At 50.3% G+C, this 15910-nt stretch overlaps 1 protein-coding gene across 2 annotated transcripts in view; it reads left to right on the top strand.

Moving 5' to 3' along the window:
- LOC111155936 (SH3 domain containing ring finger 3) overlaps positions 1-15354 on the top strand; it is a 358242-nt gene extending 342888 nt beyond the window's left edge. The window contains exons 9-10 of one of the 2 annotated variants that reach the window (XM_022516419.1): positions 6509-6843; positions 13959-15354. In XM_022516419.1, the coding sequence (XP_022372127.1) occupies positions 6509-6843; positions 13959-14127 (504 nt within the window). In that variant the 3' untranslated portion in view covers positions 14128-15354. The remainder of the gene's footprint in view (positions 1-6508; positions 6844-13958) is intronic. The other variant, XM_022516420.1, reaches the window with a different exon arrangement.
- Positions 15355-15910: the final 556 nt, after the last annotated feature.

Genomic DNA, 15910 nt, shown 5'->3' with positions numbered 1-15910 from the left:
GAGCCTCCTTCCTGTGCCCGCTCACTCCTGTAACTAATATTAACCATCTGGAAGGCGTATTTCTATGCTTTCCTCAGCCTGCAGATGCTCCCAGGTCACTGAACATCATGTGAACATGACCCATGACTTGTGACCATTGTCTCCTGCGTCTCAGCTCATGCAAACGCAGAGTGAAAATGTATGATTGTGTTTGATCCTTTGTTCTCAAAGGTAGAGTTCTCAGTCATCCTTCTGACTTTGAACAGAGCATGCACCCATCCCTGGGCCCAATCAACTAGGGATTCTTCTTCAGGCTGAGGTTTTCCCAGACTGTTAGGGCTAAGCCTTGCAATCAAGTCTGAGTTGACCTACTACCCAGCATACTACCCACCATAAGTGGCTCAGTGTTCAGTGTGTGCCTGACCAGAGATTTTAAATATTTCCCTGCACAAAAAGGAATTAAGAATCTGGTTGAGGGGAACTAGGCTGTGGTCACTTTCTTTAACATAGGTTTACAAAGGAGACAACTTGATCAAATAACATGGTACTTATAGGTCACATTTATGGATTTACTTCATTTTAATGAAATGAATTGTATCCCTGAAAATTTTAATGTCACATTTTATAAGTCAAGTTCTATTCCCTTTGGCTTTATATAATTTCACAGAGAATTTTCCATAATTTTTGGTTGATTCTTAATGGGCAGCAGTTCTTAATTTGAACTTTCAATTTCTTTTCCCTTTTGCCAAGTTTTTACATTAGTGTTCTGTAAAACAGTTAAGGCCCCTAGGGAGGCCCCTACATTAACCATAACAGAAAAACTATTATTTTATTATTTGTAAAATGTTTTACAGTTTTCCTATAATGAATGAACACCTTCAAATAACTCTTCTTTTGAATGTCATGTTTCCTGATGGTTCTTTCAAAGTAGGGTGTGACTTTATTTTAGAGTGTGTGTGTGTCCATATGTGTTAGTGTGTGTGTGTACACACATAAATTTTTTTAATACAACTCATAAGCTCTTCTCTCACATGATGATGCTCTGGTTATATGCTGAGGGAGGCTTTCAGAACTGCATGAGTATTTCGAGAGCCAGAGCTTCCAGAATTACCTTATCCAGTACCTTCAGCCCTTGGCTCAAGCCTGTTCCTAGGCCTGGTGTGGCCTGTCTTGCTTGCTGAGCATTTTTTTTTTCACCAATGAACATTTATTGAGTGTCCGCATGTGCACAGCTTTGAACTTGGAGATCACAGAACGCACTTGGGAGGGAAAGGGAGAGAGAAACAAGGGATGAGGTTTGGGGGAGGGTCCCCCGGGGTTCATAAGAAAGGTAGTACCTGCCGGAGCCGCAAGTTGCGTCTCTCTGCAGAGAGGAATCATAAGCAGGGGTGGGAATTAAAGCCAGGCCCCACGATGGCGATGAGGGGCAACCACTAAGGAAACATGTGGATTCTGGGTAAGTGTCCCTCCTGTTCCTGGCTCCAGCCAAGCCAGATGGCAGGAAGGGGACAGGGATTAGATGCTAAGGTGTCATACATCAGCCTGTGCCTCTGAGAGTGCGACCAGGGAGGATGGCCCCACCTGGGAGCTGGTAGACAGCTCGGACCCTCAGCTTAGAATCAGCACACCCACGTAGGCCAACACTGCAAAACACAGCTTTAAAATCCATGCCTGTTCCCCAGGCTGGGCATTTAGCAGGTGCTCAGCAAACCAGTTTCCTTGTTTGCTCAGCTTCCCATGAAGCCGGTCTCTTCTCTGGGTGTTTACAGCGCTATCTGTAGTCTCCTGACATCAGCAGGTTGACACGTGACCATTGGCTTGTAATTGATCCCTTCGCGGGTCCTGGATCAGAATCACTTTTTTTGGCCCCCATTTCAGACCTGCTTGGTTAGAATCTTTGAGGGTGGAGCCAACATTGACACTTTATCCAATTTCCTAGTTGGTTCTTTGTACCTGAAGTCGGAGAGCCAAGGGACCCCGTGTTGGCCTGTTGGGGTCTCTCAAGGCAAGATGAGGAGTCTCAGTGAGACACCTGCCTCAGGTGGAAGTGAAGTTGCTTTTATTCATTGAGCAAAAACATACTGGGAGCTAAGTAGGTGGTGGGTGTTTTGCAAAAACCTAAAAATAGCACATCATATAAACACATCATAAAAGCAGCCACACAATCAAGTATCTGTGACATGCATTCATATTTTAAAAAGGACTCTTCCATTTGTCATCTTAACAACCCGGTGTTGGTGGGGCCAGGACTCGGAGCCGGGCTTTCATGCCGCTGGCCTGGGCTGCCCCTGTGCTTCTGTCCTGTTCCAGGGGCAGAGGAAGGGGAGGGAGGCAGGCCTCGAGGGAGGGTTGCCTGCATGGGGTGCAGTGAAGGGCCTCGCAGAGGAGAAGGAGCATCCCATCACTCGTTTTGGAAAGATGAGGGCACATTTCTCTGCATGTGTGCCTTCCACATGCAGGACTTGTAAGAGGGAGGCATTTTGTTCCCACACTTCAGACTGTTTGGGCCCCCCACAAGGCTGAAATGGCTGCACCGTGGCCTGGGGATAGAAAGTGACCCTCCTGTGGAGAGGGGGATGGAGGCCACAGATGGAGGCAGTGGAATGCTGGCAAGAAACGGTATAGGACAGCGATGACTCTTCTAAAACATACCTACAACAACCCCAAAATTATAAGGGGCGTCACCATTCTCTGCTTCTGACCAGGCTCAGGAAATCCCTAATTTAGTTATTTTCCCAGGAGAAACCCAGGCAAATCCATCTTTCTTTTAACAAACTTCTAGTCCAGATTAACATGAAATTGTGTCCTCTAAAACTTTTCATTGCCTGTGGTGTTGCTCCTAAAATTGATCGGCAGGTCTGTTCCCACCACCATCAAAGTGCCCATCGGCGGATCCTTCCCTGCATCACTCAGCATAGGACGACTGCCAGGGGGAGGGCTTGGAACATCTATGAATTCTGTGTGCGTGGTAATCGCCAGGTCACCAAATTCCACAGCAATTTGTAATAAACGAGTACTGGAGGCATTAGCAGAATTCTGTCATGGACAGCGGAGGAGAGGGTTTTCCAGTCGTGATATCCGTGTTTGCCAAAGTCAAAATAAGAAAATCATCTGTCCTATTCAATTGTGGAGAGCTGAGACAAGAATATTATCCATCACTTTCGTGCACCTCTTTCCAAACCACAGCTAAGGCCATACTTACCCACAAACGCGCTAAGTGATCCAGTGGCTCTGTCTTCTCTTCCGCACAGCACGCCCTATGGTGATGTGGCTCATCTGTCCCGAGACAGCACCTTGTAAAAGAGTGTCTGTTGATCAAACTTCTTCTCTGCTCATGAGGCAGAAGGACACCACCTTGGGAGCCATAAGTGCTGTCGTGCTGGTTGACAGTGGGTTGTGCCAGGTAGAGCTGTGGTTTCACCCCTGAAACTCTAAGAGGCAGCTCTCCACTTGCCCTGGGCACATCCTCCATTCTGTCTCCTTCTGCTTTTATCACCTATGAAGCAGAGGCCAGGGACATGGCTCTGAACGTTGGTGAGATAATTGGATATAGTGGAGCCAGTGCTTGTCCCCAGGTGATGGGGGCAGTCACTGTGGAAAGGCTTTCCGACCTGGAGCCCTTTTGGCTGGGACTCTGGCCGGCATCTCTCATGGCAGGCGCTGCCCCATTGGGTGTGTGCCTCCTGGCGCATGGATTGGTAGTGGAACCCCCTGCCCGTGGAGCGTCTGATAGTCCAGCGTCATGGCCTAGAGGGCTTGTCCCTGCACTGAGGTCCACCCTGTCAAACTGCTCCTCGCGTGTTTGCTTCACACCGGGTCCTGGGAGCCCACTGGCCTACCACTACGGCCAGCCTAAGACAGTCCCCTCAGGGACGGCAGCCAGGGCAGGCGGTGGCTCCTCCCACCTCCACGCGCTGGTGGGGCTGCCAATCCTGTGCACACTCTGCATAATTTTATGTCACTGTATATGTATTCTATGTGTACTTAAGCAATTAAATTACTTTAACTGGTCGCCTTCAGTTTCACCCTGCCATAGGGTTAGTGACTAGAATGTGAGCATTTGATAGCTGATAGCTTTTGTGATGCCCGGCCTGGCAGGGTCTGGGTGTTTTGTCTGGGTGTCCACCTGGCACCCAGTGGTCAGGCTCCAGTGGTCAGGCTCACCCTTCCACAGCCCCCAGAGGGCCATGAAGCATCAGACACCACCCCTCACGCCTACACCGTGTCCCACCTCCAGTGCCCTCCCCTTCATAACCTCGGGTTAGGAGACTATCATCGTGAGAAGCAGACACACCTGGCCAGCTGTGCGCACCTCTCCGTGGCCATGGCCATGGCTGTGGCCGTGGCAGTGGCCTCAGAGCCCCAGCTACTTGGGAGACAAGGACGCCTCTGAGCCAGCTCTGTGGCGCCCCCTCGTGGCCAAACTCATGAAGTTCTCCCAAGTGTGTCACCACTTTGTGGATGTGGAAGCAGGACAGAGCTGGGGCGACATAAACAGACAGGGGTTGCCCTTCGCTGTGTTACCCCAAACCCACCTCTCCCCACTAGCCTGGGGCTCACCCATACTCGCCATTCCTCACCAGGGAGAGTATCCAGGACATCTACTTCCATTCTTTCTATCAACATCCATACTAAGAGTAGAGAAAAACACACAGACTTGTTCACACTAAGGTGTTACTGGCTTAGCTTAAGGATATGCACATCCCTGGATATGTGCATTTTAAGAATATTTCGGGACCACTTAGCCCGCCCTCCCGCAGAAGCCTCTAACCATGCAGACAAGTAGGTTGGGGAAAGGAAATCCTCTGTCAGCCCACCTCAAGGTCTGCTCAGCCCTGTGACCAAAGCAGTTTCTGATGGTCATCGCTGACTCAGTGGCTATAGCTTCAGCCTTCCGTGTGCTGCCGCTGTCCTACACCATGTGCCCATATCCCCTTGCCACCTGATTTCCACTGAACATTAGAAAACTAAACTCTTGGGGTCCATGGGTGGATCAGTTGGTTAGGTATCTGCCTTTGGCTCAGGTCATGATCTCAAGGGTCCCAAGTCCCAAGTCGGGCTCCTGCTCAGTTGGCAGTCCATTTGTCCCTCTGCCCCCCAACCCCACTGGTGCATGCTCTCTCTCAAGTGCTCTTTCTCTCGAATAAATAAAATCTTTTAAAAAAAAGAAAATTCGAGTAAGACCATAAAGATGGTCAAATCCCAGAGCAAAGGTGTTGTTCTAAAAGCACTTCTGCATGCACACACTTTCTCTTTCACACACGTACCTCACTCATTGGCAATGGTTCACTCTTGCTTCCGTGCTTCCATGTAATCAGCACATGCTGAAGCTGACATGCCCATTTACTAACAGTGATATGCGGAATTCAAGGCAGACATGGTGGCTTGTCCTGGCCACCCGAGGCCATTGCCCAGATCCTTCTCTAGGTCTGTGTTGCCACCCCAGCCTGTCTCTGTTTTTTATTGAGAGCTTGCTTTAAGCCCCTAGGATGCCCCTTCACTGCAAAAGGAATACTGAGCAGGGCCCCCAGGGGAGACTCACGGTCCTGCCATCAGGTGGCTTTGCAGGGCACCGTGCGGAGTCCTCCAGAGGAACTGGGAGTAAGCTGAAGCAGGAGAGCAGTCTGCACATCCTAGGGGGACAGCGTATTGATGGCCCCATGATTATAAGGGCAGATCCTTCTGATTATGTCACAGGTTTTGTATGTGAAGAGCCATGCCCTGCTAGCTGTCACATCCCATAGCAGCCCTTTCTCTTAAGATAAGGAAGCCACCTGCTGGGGCAAGAGGTATTATCAGGATGTTTCCCACTGAGGGAATTCACCGAGAGAGAAGTCGCCCTCACTGGGGAGCTGCCCTGGCCTCTGGGACAAGCGGTCCTTCCCACCTGCAAAGAACTTTCTCAGGGAATCTATGAGGTATACACACACACACACACACACACACACACACACACACACACACTGCCGGTTTCCTGTGTGGTACAAAGAAATCTGCGCAGAGAAGAGTTTGCCTACAGCGCTGCCCAGGATTTCCAAACAAAGATGCGTCCAGGCTACATGGGCTCTGGTTCTATAAACCGGTTGAAGGAGCTAATCTCAGGAAACCTGATATAGAGTCATTTCACTCCCCTCTTGGGTAAAAAGAAGCAAATTATGTTGACTGCTGGCTCCTTCATCACAGCAAGTGAATTGCCCATCTGGAATGGTCCTGTGATGGCGAGGGGGTGTGTTGTCAGGAAGCGCCCCCCCCCCCCGTTTGCCGACAGCATCGTTTCCTGGGAGTAGTGCCTTCTGGCCTGCCTCTGGACCTCCTGGCTCCATTCTGGTCACTTGCACCAGGTTTGGGAAAGAAAGGAAAACAAGAGTTGGAGAAACTTTCAGTCTTAGCTCTGTTTTCTTCCTCTAACCAGCTTTACAAGATTTGTTTAAAGTTTGTAAATAAGATTATACTTCCCTCTTCACTTGTCAACAAAAAAGGCATTTAGGAGTGTTAACCCACAGGATTTCAATTCTGTGTGTCTTTCCAGAAAGAGAAGAAGAGTGGGCTGCTGAAGCTTCTCGCTGGGGCATCCACCAAGAAGAAATCTCGCTCCCCACCATCCATCTCTCCAACTCACGACTCCCAGGTGGCAGTGGACACCTCACTCCAGGGTGCAGTGGGGCCCGAAGTGTCCTCACTATCCATCCACGGCAGGGCAGGGTCCTGCCCCATAGAGAGCGAGATGCAGGGTGCCGTGGGCATGGAACCGCTGCACAGAAAGGCGGGCTCCTTGGATCTGAACTTCTCCTCATCCCCCTCCAGGCAAGCATCTCTCTCCATGGCTGCCATCCGTCCCGAACCCAAGCCTTTGTCCAGGGAGAGGTAAGGGGGGAGGGTGGGCTCACGTCCTCTGGCACCTTGGTGTGGGCTGGTCTCTGAGATTAGAACCATTGAGGGAAAGAGTGACAAAGGGGATTTGCTGTGGAATAAATTTACCCAACATCCCTCTTACCACATCTACTCCTGAGCCTGGCTCCTGAGCTTGGCTGGTGAGCATTGGATAAACACATTTGGGAATGAAGGGGAGCATATTTCATGTTCTGAATCTACCTGGATCCTGATTTCGGGATTTGCAAGGGATTCATCAGGACATTTGGCAGAACCGATGGGGTACTGAGCCCAAAGAGAGCGATGATGTTAGTGAGGGACTACACCCCCTCAACCCTGTGGAAACCTGGAGTGTCCTACCCCGGAAGCCAGCTACGACATCTTAAAGTTATAAAACATTACCCCCAAATTGGCTTCAAGGTTTATAGTCTGTTGGGTTGAACCATACAAAATTGCCAGTATTCACTGTTTTTTACCAAAACCAGAAATGTCACAGTTAAGCTTAGAGTTTTACAGAGCAATGAACAGTCTACGGAGTGAGGGCCTCAGGTGCTTGAACTTTACAAGGGGTCAGAAACTGGTGTCCTGCTCAGTGGATGGGCCCATTTGAGGTAGTCCTTCAAGAGCTTCGAATAAGGGTTGGAAGGCACTGCAGGCAGAGAGGATGGTGTCAAATGAAGACAGCAGGGAAGTACTCTTTCCCGTCTAAGTGGCTTCTTGTTGGAACACTGCTTAAATAGTAAAAATGTGAGCAGTCTCCTGAGAGAGCAAACTTGGCATTTCTGTCAGAATTCCCCTCCCCTCAGCCACACTGACTGACGGCCAGCCCTTTCCTGTGTCTCCCGGTGCTTGAAGCCTGAGAAGGCCACCACTGTCCTGAGCACCCACTAACCTCCAGCACCAAGGCAAGGCTAGCTGAGGTTCTATCTAAATGGGGGATGACATAACTCTTCTGTCAAGGCCCAGGTGGGAAATTCCACAGACATCGTAAGTCATAAGGTCTCCGTCGCAACTACTCAGCTCTGCCATGACAGCGTGAAGGCAGCCATAGACAACAGAAATGACGGGTGTGGGTATTCCAGTAAAACTCCACTTACAGACACCAAAATTTAAATTTCATGTGATTTTCTTGTGTCACGAAATAGTCTTATTTTGATTTGGTTTTCAGCCATTTAAAAAAGTAAAAGTATGTTTTGTTCTCGGACCACACAAACCAGCCACAGGCCAGTTTGCCAAGACATACCCAGACGATGGGCTTTAGGGCTGGGCTGATGCTGTGGTACTGAGATCCAGGGCCTGGAGAGGACAATCGCCCCAGGTGGCGGAGCGACAGCGTGAGCTTGGTATGGATTTCTGGTAAACAGTTGTAGTGTAAGTCCGCATTTAGAATGATAGCTAGAGTTTGGGGAGTGACATTCAGACACTCAACAACCAGCATGGATTCCAGCCGTAAATACCTACCACAGCCACGCTGTGCATCAGCTTACCATCTGCTGGCATTGTTCTAGGTGTCTTGTGTGTGTTACCTCAGTCCTTGCAAATTCCTTCAAATTCAATATCCCATCTTATAGCTGAGGAAACAGAGGTTATTCACAGGCTAAGCCACTTGCTCAAGATCACACAGCAAGTTAGCTGCCAAGCCAGTGATTGAAGTGAGGGCTTTCCAACCACGGAGCCTGGGCTCTGAACCGCTTTGAGGGGCATGGTCAGCAGTCGTGCCAATGTAGTTTGCCCACCAAGGGATCTGGGTGTCTCTGGTCTTCAGACACTATGGACCATGTCACAGCCCTGCCAGGATATTAGCATATGCTTCGGGGTCCTTCACGGTTAGGCACCACCCCCTGTGTATTCAATATACAACCGTCGTTCAGACTCACTCAGTGCAGGACCCGTTAGCATAACGTGCCTCCCATACAGCAAATCCCCAGGCCCTGAGGAGACTGAGTTCACACCTTACCACACCACACCTGATACCACACCACACACACAGACAAAAACACACACATCACACATCTGATACCATAACACACACACGTACCACACACATGCACACACACATTGAAACACACGCATCACACACCTGATACCACAACACACACGCACAGGACACACACACCACACACACTCCACCACACCTGATACCACACCACACACACATACTGCACACATGCACACATATACCCCCAAACACACACATCACACACGTGATACCATACCACACACATACGCATACCACACACATGCACACACGTATACCTCCAAACACAAACACCACACACACTCACCACACCTGATACCATACCACACACACACACACCCCACATCACACACATACACACATGCACCACACATACCTCAGACACATCTCACACCAATACCACATACACACAATTTCTCTTTCTTCCTCTACTTCCCTCCAGGGAGCCTCCTCCAACTTTGTGTAGTGCTTTCATGTCAGAACTTTCCTCCTTCCACAAGACCAACCCCCAGCTGCCTGTGATTTCTGAATGTGGTTCCCTGTCCCTTTGCCTCAGGTCACGATGTTGGTGACTCCTGAGAGTGACAGACCTAGATATTTCAAAGCTGCTCTCATATTTCCCCTAGGTTTCTATTCTCCTCAGATCCTTCTACTTCCAGACTCCTTCATAAAAGGTCTTAAAAGACCCTATTCTAAAAAATCATGGGAGTCTATGATTAACTAGAAAGTTCAGAGAATTACTCTCATTCTGTGAATATTCCATCTAATCAGGGCTTATTGTACCCAGAGACTCTTGGCACCCTGCTTGTCCCCAGCACGCTGTGCAGCTCATTAGTGATGAGAGTTTTCAAAATACAGCCTGAAACCAAACTACTGCCTAATGAGCCCCCAGATGCCCCCTTCCCTCACCCTGTGCAGCCCGTCAGCTGCTTGGTGTCCTGGAGAGCCCCAGCAGGTTGGAGCGAGGGTTTAACAAAGGAAAGTCTTAGTCTCTGAGCTGAGGCAGCTCCAGAAAGCACTTGGTCTAGGACCCTGCAGGCTCGTGAATAAGACTTAGCTCGCATCTGGAGGGGAGCAGCCCTAGCAAGACTCGCCTCTCTAGAGGCCCCAGCATTTGCTCCACGGGCCACAGGGCTGCCAGGAGCCAGCTGTGTGCAAGGCCACTTTACAGGCTCAAAAGTGGGAGAAAGGCAAAGGGCAGCTGGGGCTCAGATTCCAGGAGGTTTCTACCACCAGCGTGCTGAGGAAGGGGCCTCTCTCACCTTGAGCAGAGCAGCTGGACTATGGCTGCTGCATGTCTGGGGTGTCGCCCATGTCCATACTCCCTCGGATCTCTCCATTTCCCTCCAGAGGATTTGGAGGGACACCGGGAGCTGCTCTCCACACTGCTCACAGAGGAAGGAATTTTGGGCTGGAGTGAGGCCTCCCGGGGGAGTGAACCATGGAGAACATCCCCCAGGCCCACCACGCCAGGCCTGCAAGTCAGCTGACTTAGTGGCAGGCCCAGCTCTCAGGAGACCTGGAGGAGCCAAACCCATAGGCCTAATGTGTAAACCAGAGTGCCTATCACTACCCCTTCCTTGGGACCCTAATCTTCGGCCATCTGTATATATTAAGTCCTATGGACAGTGTGTGCAGGGAGCCACATTTCTGGAAGGTACCCGGGGAACACAGAAGAGCACTGTAGTTACGGGACCCAGTAACACTGTCCAATGCCCTGGCTCCCTGGCAGGGATATACCAACCCTGGGCAAGTGCGTTGGAGTTCTTGGGCCAGTCACCCCAGCCACCTGTCCTCTGGATGCTTCCCACCTCTCTTACATCTCGGGGAGGTTGCAGAGTAGCTCTGAGAGATAGGTGCACTGACCACTTATCAGCCAGTTCACCCAAATAGGTGTTTTCATTTCTTCGAGTCCCTGTTCCCCTATCTACAAACTAGGGATATACCTATCTAATAGTTATAATATTTGTAAAACACAGAGATCGATAACTGGGAAAGTATGAATGCATGAAAAAGAACATTAATAATATTGGAAATGATGTATGTAATACTGTGAAATGCTGTGACCTTTAGAAGAATGATCTAATGATGCCCCGGTGCTGCCTGTCACCCCCTCCCCAACCTTTGATTGGCAATGTCATTTTGCCCACATCTTCACACACACCATGTATTTATCCTCCTCTCTTACCGGCCTGTGAATTGTTTGGTTTTGTTAGGATTTAGAAGGTTTTTGGCTTTGATCGATTGTGTGTCATGGTAGGCAGAGTAATGGCTTCCCAAAGATGTCTATGCTGTACTCCGCAAAACCATGGCTTCGAGGCCTCACATAGTCTCAAGGAATGAAAGCTGCAGGCAGAACAAAGGTTGCTAACCAGCTAACTCTAAAATTGAGAGATTATCCTGGATTATCTGGCTGGGCCCAGTGTGACCACAGAGTCCTTGTAAGTAAGAAAGGAAGGCAGCAGAGAGGGTCAAGGTGATGCGGTGTGAGGACTCAAGCGGTGTTGCTGGCTTTGAAGACGCAGGAGGGAGTGTCCAGCCAGGAATGTAGGCAGCCTCCAGGAGTGCCTTCCCCCTAGAGCCTCCGGAAGGAGTGCAGCCTGGGAGATGATATCAGATGTCTGACTTGAAGAACTGTGAGTAAGAAATTTGTGCTGAGTTATGCCACCAAGTTTGTAGAAATTTGTTACAGCAGCAATAGGCAACTAATACATGTGTTGCTATCAGAGTTTAGTGTTTAGGATACAGACATATGCTTATTTCCAAGAGCCTAGAGGGACTCTTCTCTGCGATGAGCACATTCTGCCAGCTTGGGGATCACACGTGCTCAACAGCACTCAAGAAAGTGCTCTGAAGAGCCTGGCACTCATAGGCCCCCCTTGGGACCCCCGTTGTCAGGAGGGGGGCAGATGAGACAAGAGGAAGACACGTCACCCCTCACATGTGATGCTAATTGCAATAAGCAATGGGAGGAATTCATACTGATCTTGAGCCTTCTGATTTCCTGAGTTCTATGTCTGAAAATTATCTGTGGTTGACATAACCTTAACACAGTGCAGGGAAGTAAGTCTCTTCTGATCTAAGACGCCGCAGTCATAACACTGTCCTTAGCTGTTCATTTGGCCCTTTGTGTCTATAACAGGGAGTATCAGTCACTTTCAGGCAGCAGGAAAAATAGCTCTGAGTCTTGGAATGATCTGGACAGGAACGTTAACTGCTCGACTCTTATACAAAAGGCCCACATCATGCATCTGGGCTCATTAAGTCATTGAATTGCTCAGAAACACCAAATCACGTTTTTTTCTAGCAAATTACATTTTCAGAGTTGCTTGTTGCTTCACATCTGGCATTGGAGGCGAAAGCCAAAACTTGTGTTTGAAGTCTGAGAAGTCATCTCACTCTTTGCCTTTTCTTCCTCGGGGAAGAGAAGGAGGCAGGTGTTTGACAAAGAGGTGGAGGGTGGCAGAGAGCCACAGGGAGGGTCAGCACCGGTCTTTGAGGTCATGCACACAGCCTGGGGGCGGGAGGTGTGGGAATCGAGCAGCCTGCGCGGCCCTGGGCAACCTCATGGATCTCACAGTCACAGAGGCCGTCTGTCCTTTGGGGAGTGGCTGCAGGCTGCCCTGTGTAGAGATTCTGGGCTGGGAGGAGGGCGAGAGGCATACTGTCCTTTCTCTCCTCCTTTATAACCCCAAAGCCAGCATCTGAAGCCCAGGGACAGCAGTGAGAATGGGCCTGACCCTCCCACACCTACAGCCGTTCCGAAGCACTTAGGTTGCCTGGCTGGACCTGCTCCCTCAGTAGCAGGAGCCCCCTGCTTACCTGCCAAGTTAGCCTCAGGAGCCACCTTGCTCTCTGCCCCCTGCTCTCAAAGCCTGGAACAAGCTGGGGCTGGGAGCTTCCAGAGAGGGGCCTGGGTCTTCTCTGCCTATGCATTGTCCCCGCCGTCTCCAGGGCACCAACCCCAGCTGCCCCAAACCATGGCTTTCCTATCCTGACCCTGAGGGGCCAGCGCCCAGGCCCTCCGCACAGGTGGCTGAAAAATGAAGACTCGCTCAGCACTTTGACCTTGACTCTCAGACGGCAGCAAGCAAACATTGACCCCTAGAACATGTTGAAAACCCACACTCCTGGACCCATTCCACAGAAATTCATCAGTAGGTCCAGGACAGAGCCAGGAATCTGACCCGGGGTCATGAAGTCCATGGCCACACTTTCAGAAATGCTTTTGTTTTATAATGTTCTGGTTCCTCCCAAGCCAAAATATACAGGTCAGAGACTCCGCATAGAGAGCCCCTTGACTGACCTCAGGACAGCCAGCTGCAGGGACACCTGGATGCCCTCCTTCAGGGGCCATATGTGTGGCTGTGGCTAATGGGGAGGCCGGACCCAGGGGACAGGCCTTCATAGCCCAGGATGACTGAGAGTGAAGGAGCATCCCCTCCTTGTCTCTTCAGCCAGTGAGCCAGGATCACAGACCAGGCTTTGCCAGGAAGGAGAGAGCAGCAGGACAGTGCCTCCCGGGGGTGGCCCCTCTAGACCAGCTCAAGCCCTGGGTCTCTGAGGCCCAGCATCACCAACCCTCCAGTCCATGGCTCCTCCCCAGCTCATTTCCTATTCGTGGGTGACCCAATCCCTGGAGGCCATCGGTCATTCTGCACCTGGGCCCCTAGTCTGGCTGACATTCTTTTCCTGTGGCCCGTGGCAGGCAGCAGGAGCTGCAGTGTATGTTCTGGGCTGGGATGAGGGGCTCTTTGCTGAGTGGTGGCTGCAGAGCTGCAGGTCTGCCCAGCTCCCACCAGCAGCAGAGGCTGCCCTCCTCCAGCTGCAGCTCCCCCAAGGAGGCCACGGTCCCAGATGGGCTGGAAGGAGGGACGGCATTTCAGGCAGGAAGCATAGATCGGGGTCCAAAAGGACAACATGGGGAATTTTTTTAAATTTTAATAAAAAAATGAAAAGGTTGTATAAAAATTAAAATCGAAGTAGAGATTTTTAAAAATGAGGGAAGTAGCCCCAAGTTATAATAATTTACACCGGATGGAAAAGGAAAGGCGGAGTGAAGAGCAGGCCCTGGGGGTCATCCTCCAGCCTAAGGTCAGTCTCACCCGATGTGGTGTCTGTTTCCCCCCAGGTACCGCGTGGTGGTCTCGTATCCTCCCCAGAGCGAGGCGGAGATTGAGCTGAAGGAAGGCGACATAGTCTTTGTGCACAAGAAGCGAGAAGACGGCTGGTACAAGGGGACCCTGCAGAGGAACGGCCGCACCGGCCTCTTCCCGGGCAGCTTTGTGGAGAGTTTCTGAGGACACGCTCCCCATGCCCCACTCCCCAGGCACAAAGGCTCCCCGGGATCCCCAGGGGGCAAAGAGAGGCAGTCAAGGCCACCGAGGGCCCCAGGTCCCTTTCGAGGCTCCTGGCGAGGCCACCCTGGACGGGGATGGGAGCTGGGGGATGTGGAGGTCGTGCCTTCGCCCATAACCACCCACCAGGAGTGCACCTTGGGGTTGTTCTCCCACAAAATGCTTCCCTCTGCGTAAACTCTAAAGAAATACCTTTGAAAAGAGAAGATGCTGATGCGGGTGATCGGCTCTGCGAGGGACTGCTAAGCCACAGCCTTCTTATTTGTTGCCCCCGCAAGCCTGGGCGCTGCGGAAGGGCTGCAGGGCTTGGATGGCAGGCACCGGGTCCTGGGCGGCGGCAGAAGGTCTGAGGGCTGCCCCGGGCTGCTTGTGGGGGGTCCAGATTGCTCCATCACCTCTCTATATACCTCAGTCACCTGCCACCTGGCCACTCAGCAGGGGTGTTTCCGGCCCAGGGCTGTGGCCGGGTCGCCAGAGTCCCCCAGGCAACCCCGCACCCAGCTCCTGCAGGAGGCGTGAGATCGCACTTGGCTTTGTTTCCTGCCCATATTATAAGCCACACATTTCATTTTGCCACCACTGTCCCTTTGCATTGCTTCTTTCTTACAACATCTTTTTAAAGTAAAGCTGTCAGACTTTCTATATTTCTAATAGGTCATACATTGCCTATTTTTCATACATCTGGTGCTGCCTTTTTGTAAACCAGTAATGACTTGGTTGAGCTTGAAAGAAAAAAAAAGTCTGAGCTGATATCAAGTGGGCAGAATTTTTATACATACCATATGAATTTTGGAAAACTCTGAAAAGCCCACGTACTCAACATCAGTGTTGGCTACTGCTCCACGGAGAAGAGGGAATCCATTTAAGTGGTTGGAGGGAGTTTGGGAAAAGTCAATTTCCTTAAACCCTTACCAAGCCCCATGCTATGTCTAGACAGTGATAATTATTATTCAAGAATTGGAACCATTTCAAGGAAGGGTCACTATAATTGCCTTGTGTGTGGCAGTAAAAAGAACATGAAGGTCAACCCCAGTCTAGGAAGGCAGAATTTTCCTTTTATTGCTTTAGGGAAAAGGACTACAATTAGCATTATCAAGATATGATTTCTTGGTACTGAAGCAGTTTTTAACCACAGTTCAGATTTACCACCTTGTGACAGTTCTGTCTTTTTTTTTTTTTTTTTTAATAAGTGTTTCCCTATCAGGCAGTACAAATGTTGGTCTAGAGACTGGAAGTACAATGAGGAGAAAGGGATTTGAGGCATTGCTGCAGACTGGCAGAATCCAAGGGAGCCAGGAGGAGAGAAGGGGCACCTTTGATCCTAGGACTTGCCCTGGATGGGGTCCATCAAGGCCTCTTCCTGAGCCCAGCAACCCAGACCTCCCACAGACACAGACGGGAGAAGCCCTGTCATCAGGCCATCTCGTTCTCCAGAAAGTCAGACCTTAAGAATACATTCCTATCAGCTCGAAGTCACAATTGATAAGCCCCTTCTCTCTATTTTTACAAAACCACCCAGGTTTAAATTAGGCAGACTAAATTAGCCTTTGGTAACATAGCATCGCCTGATTTTCAAAGATGCAACAAAATCCAGAAACATATTCCCTCATATGATGTGATGCCTTTGAAATATGAAGCGCTTATTTTCAGAGTTCCTATTTGGGGCTGTGACTTGGCTATTTGTTACCACCCGGTGGTCACCACGAGGGTGGGATCATGCCTCAAC

The sequence above is a fragment of the Enhydra lutris genome, unplaced genomic scaffold (assembly GCF_002288905.1).
Source record: "Enhydra lutris kenyoni isolate GAN:26980312 unplaced genomic scaffold, ASM228890v2 scaffoldscaffold44, whole genome shotgun sequence".
NCBI classification, from domain to species: Eukaryota; Metazoa; Chordata; class Mammalia; order Carnivora; family Mustelidae; genus Enhydra; species Enhydra lutris.
The sequence above is the reverse complement of the archived record's forward strand: the minus strand, read 5'-3'. Positions and strand labels throughout refer to the sequence as shown.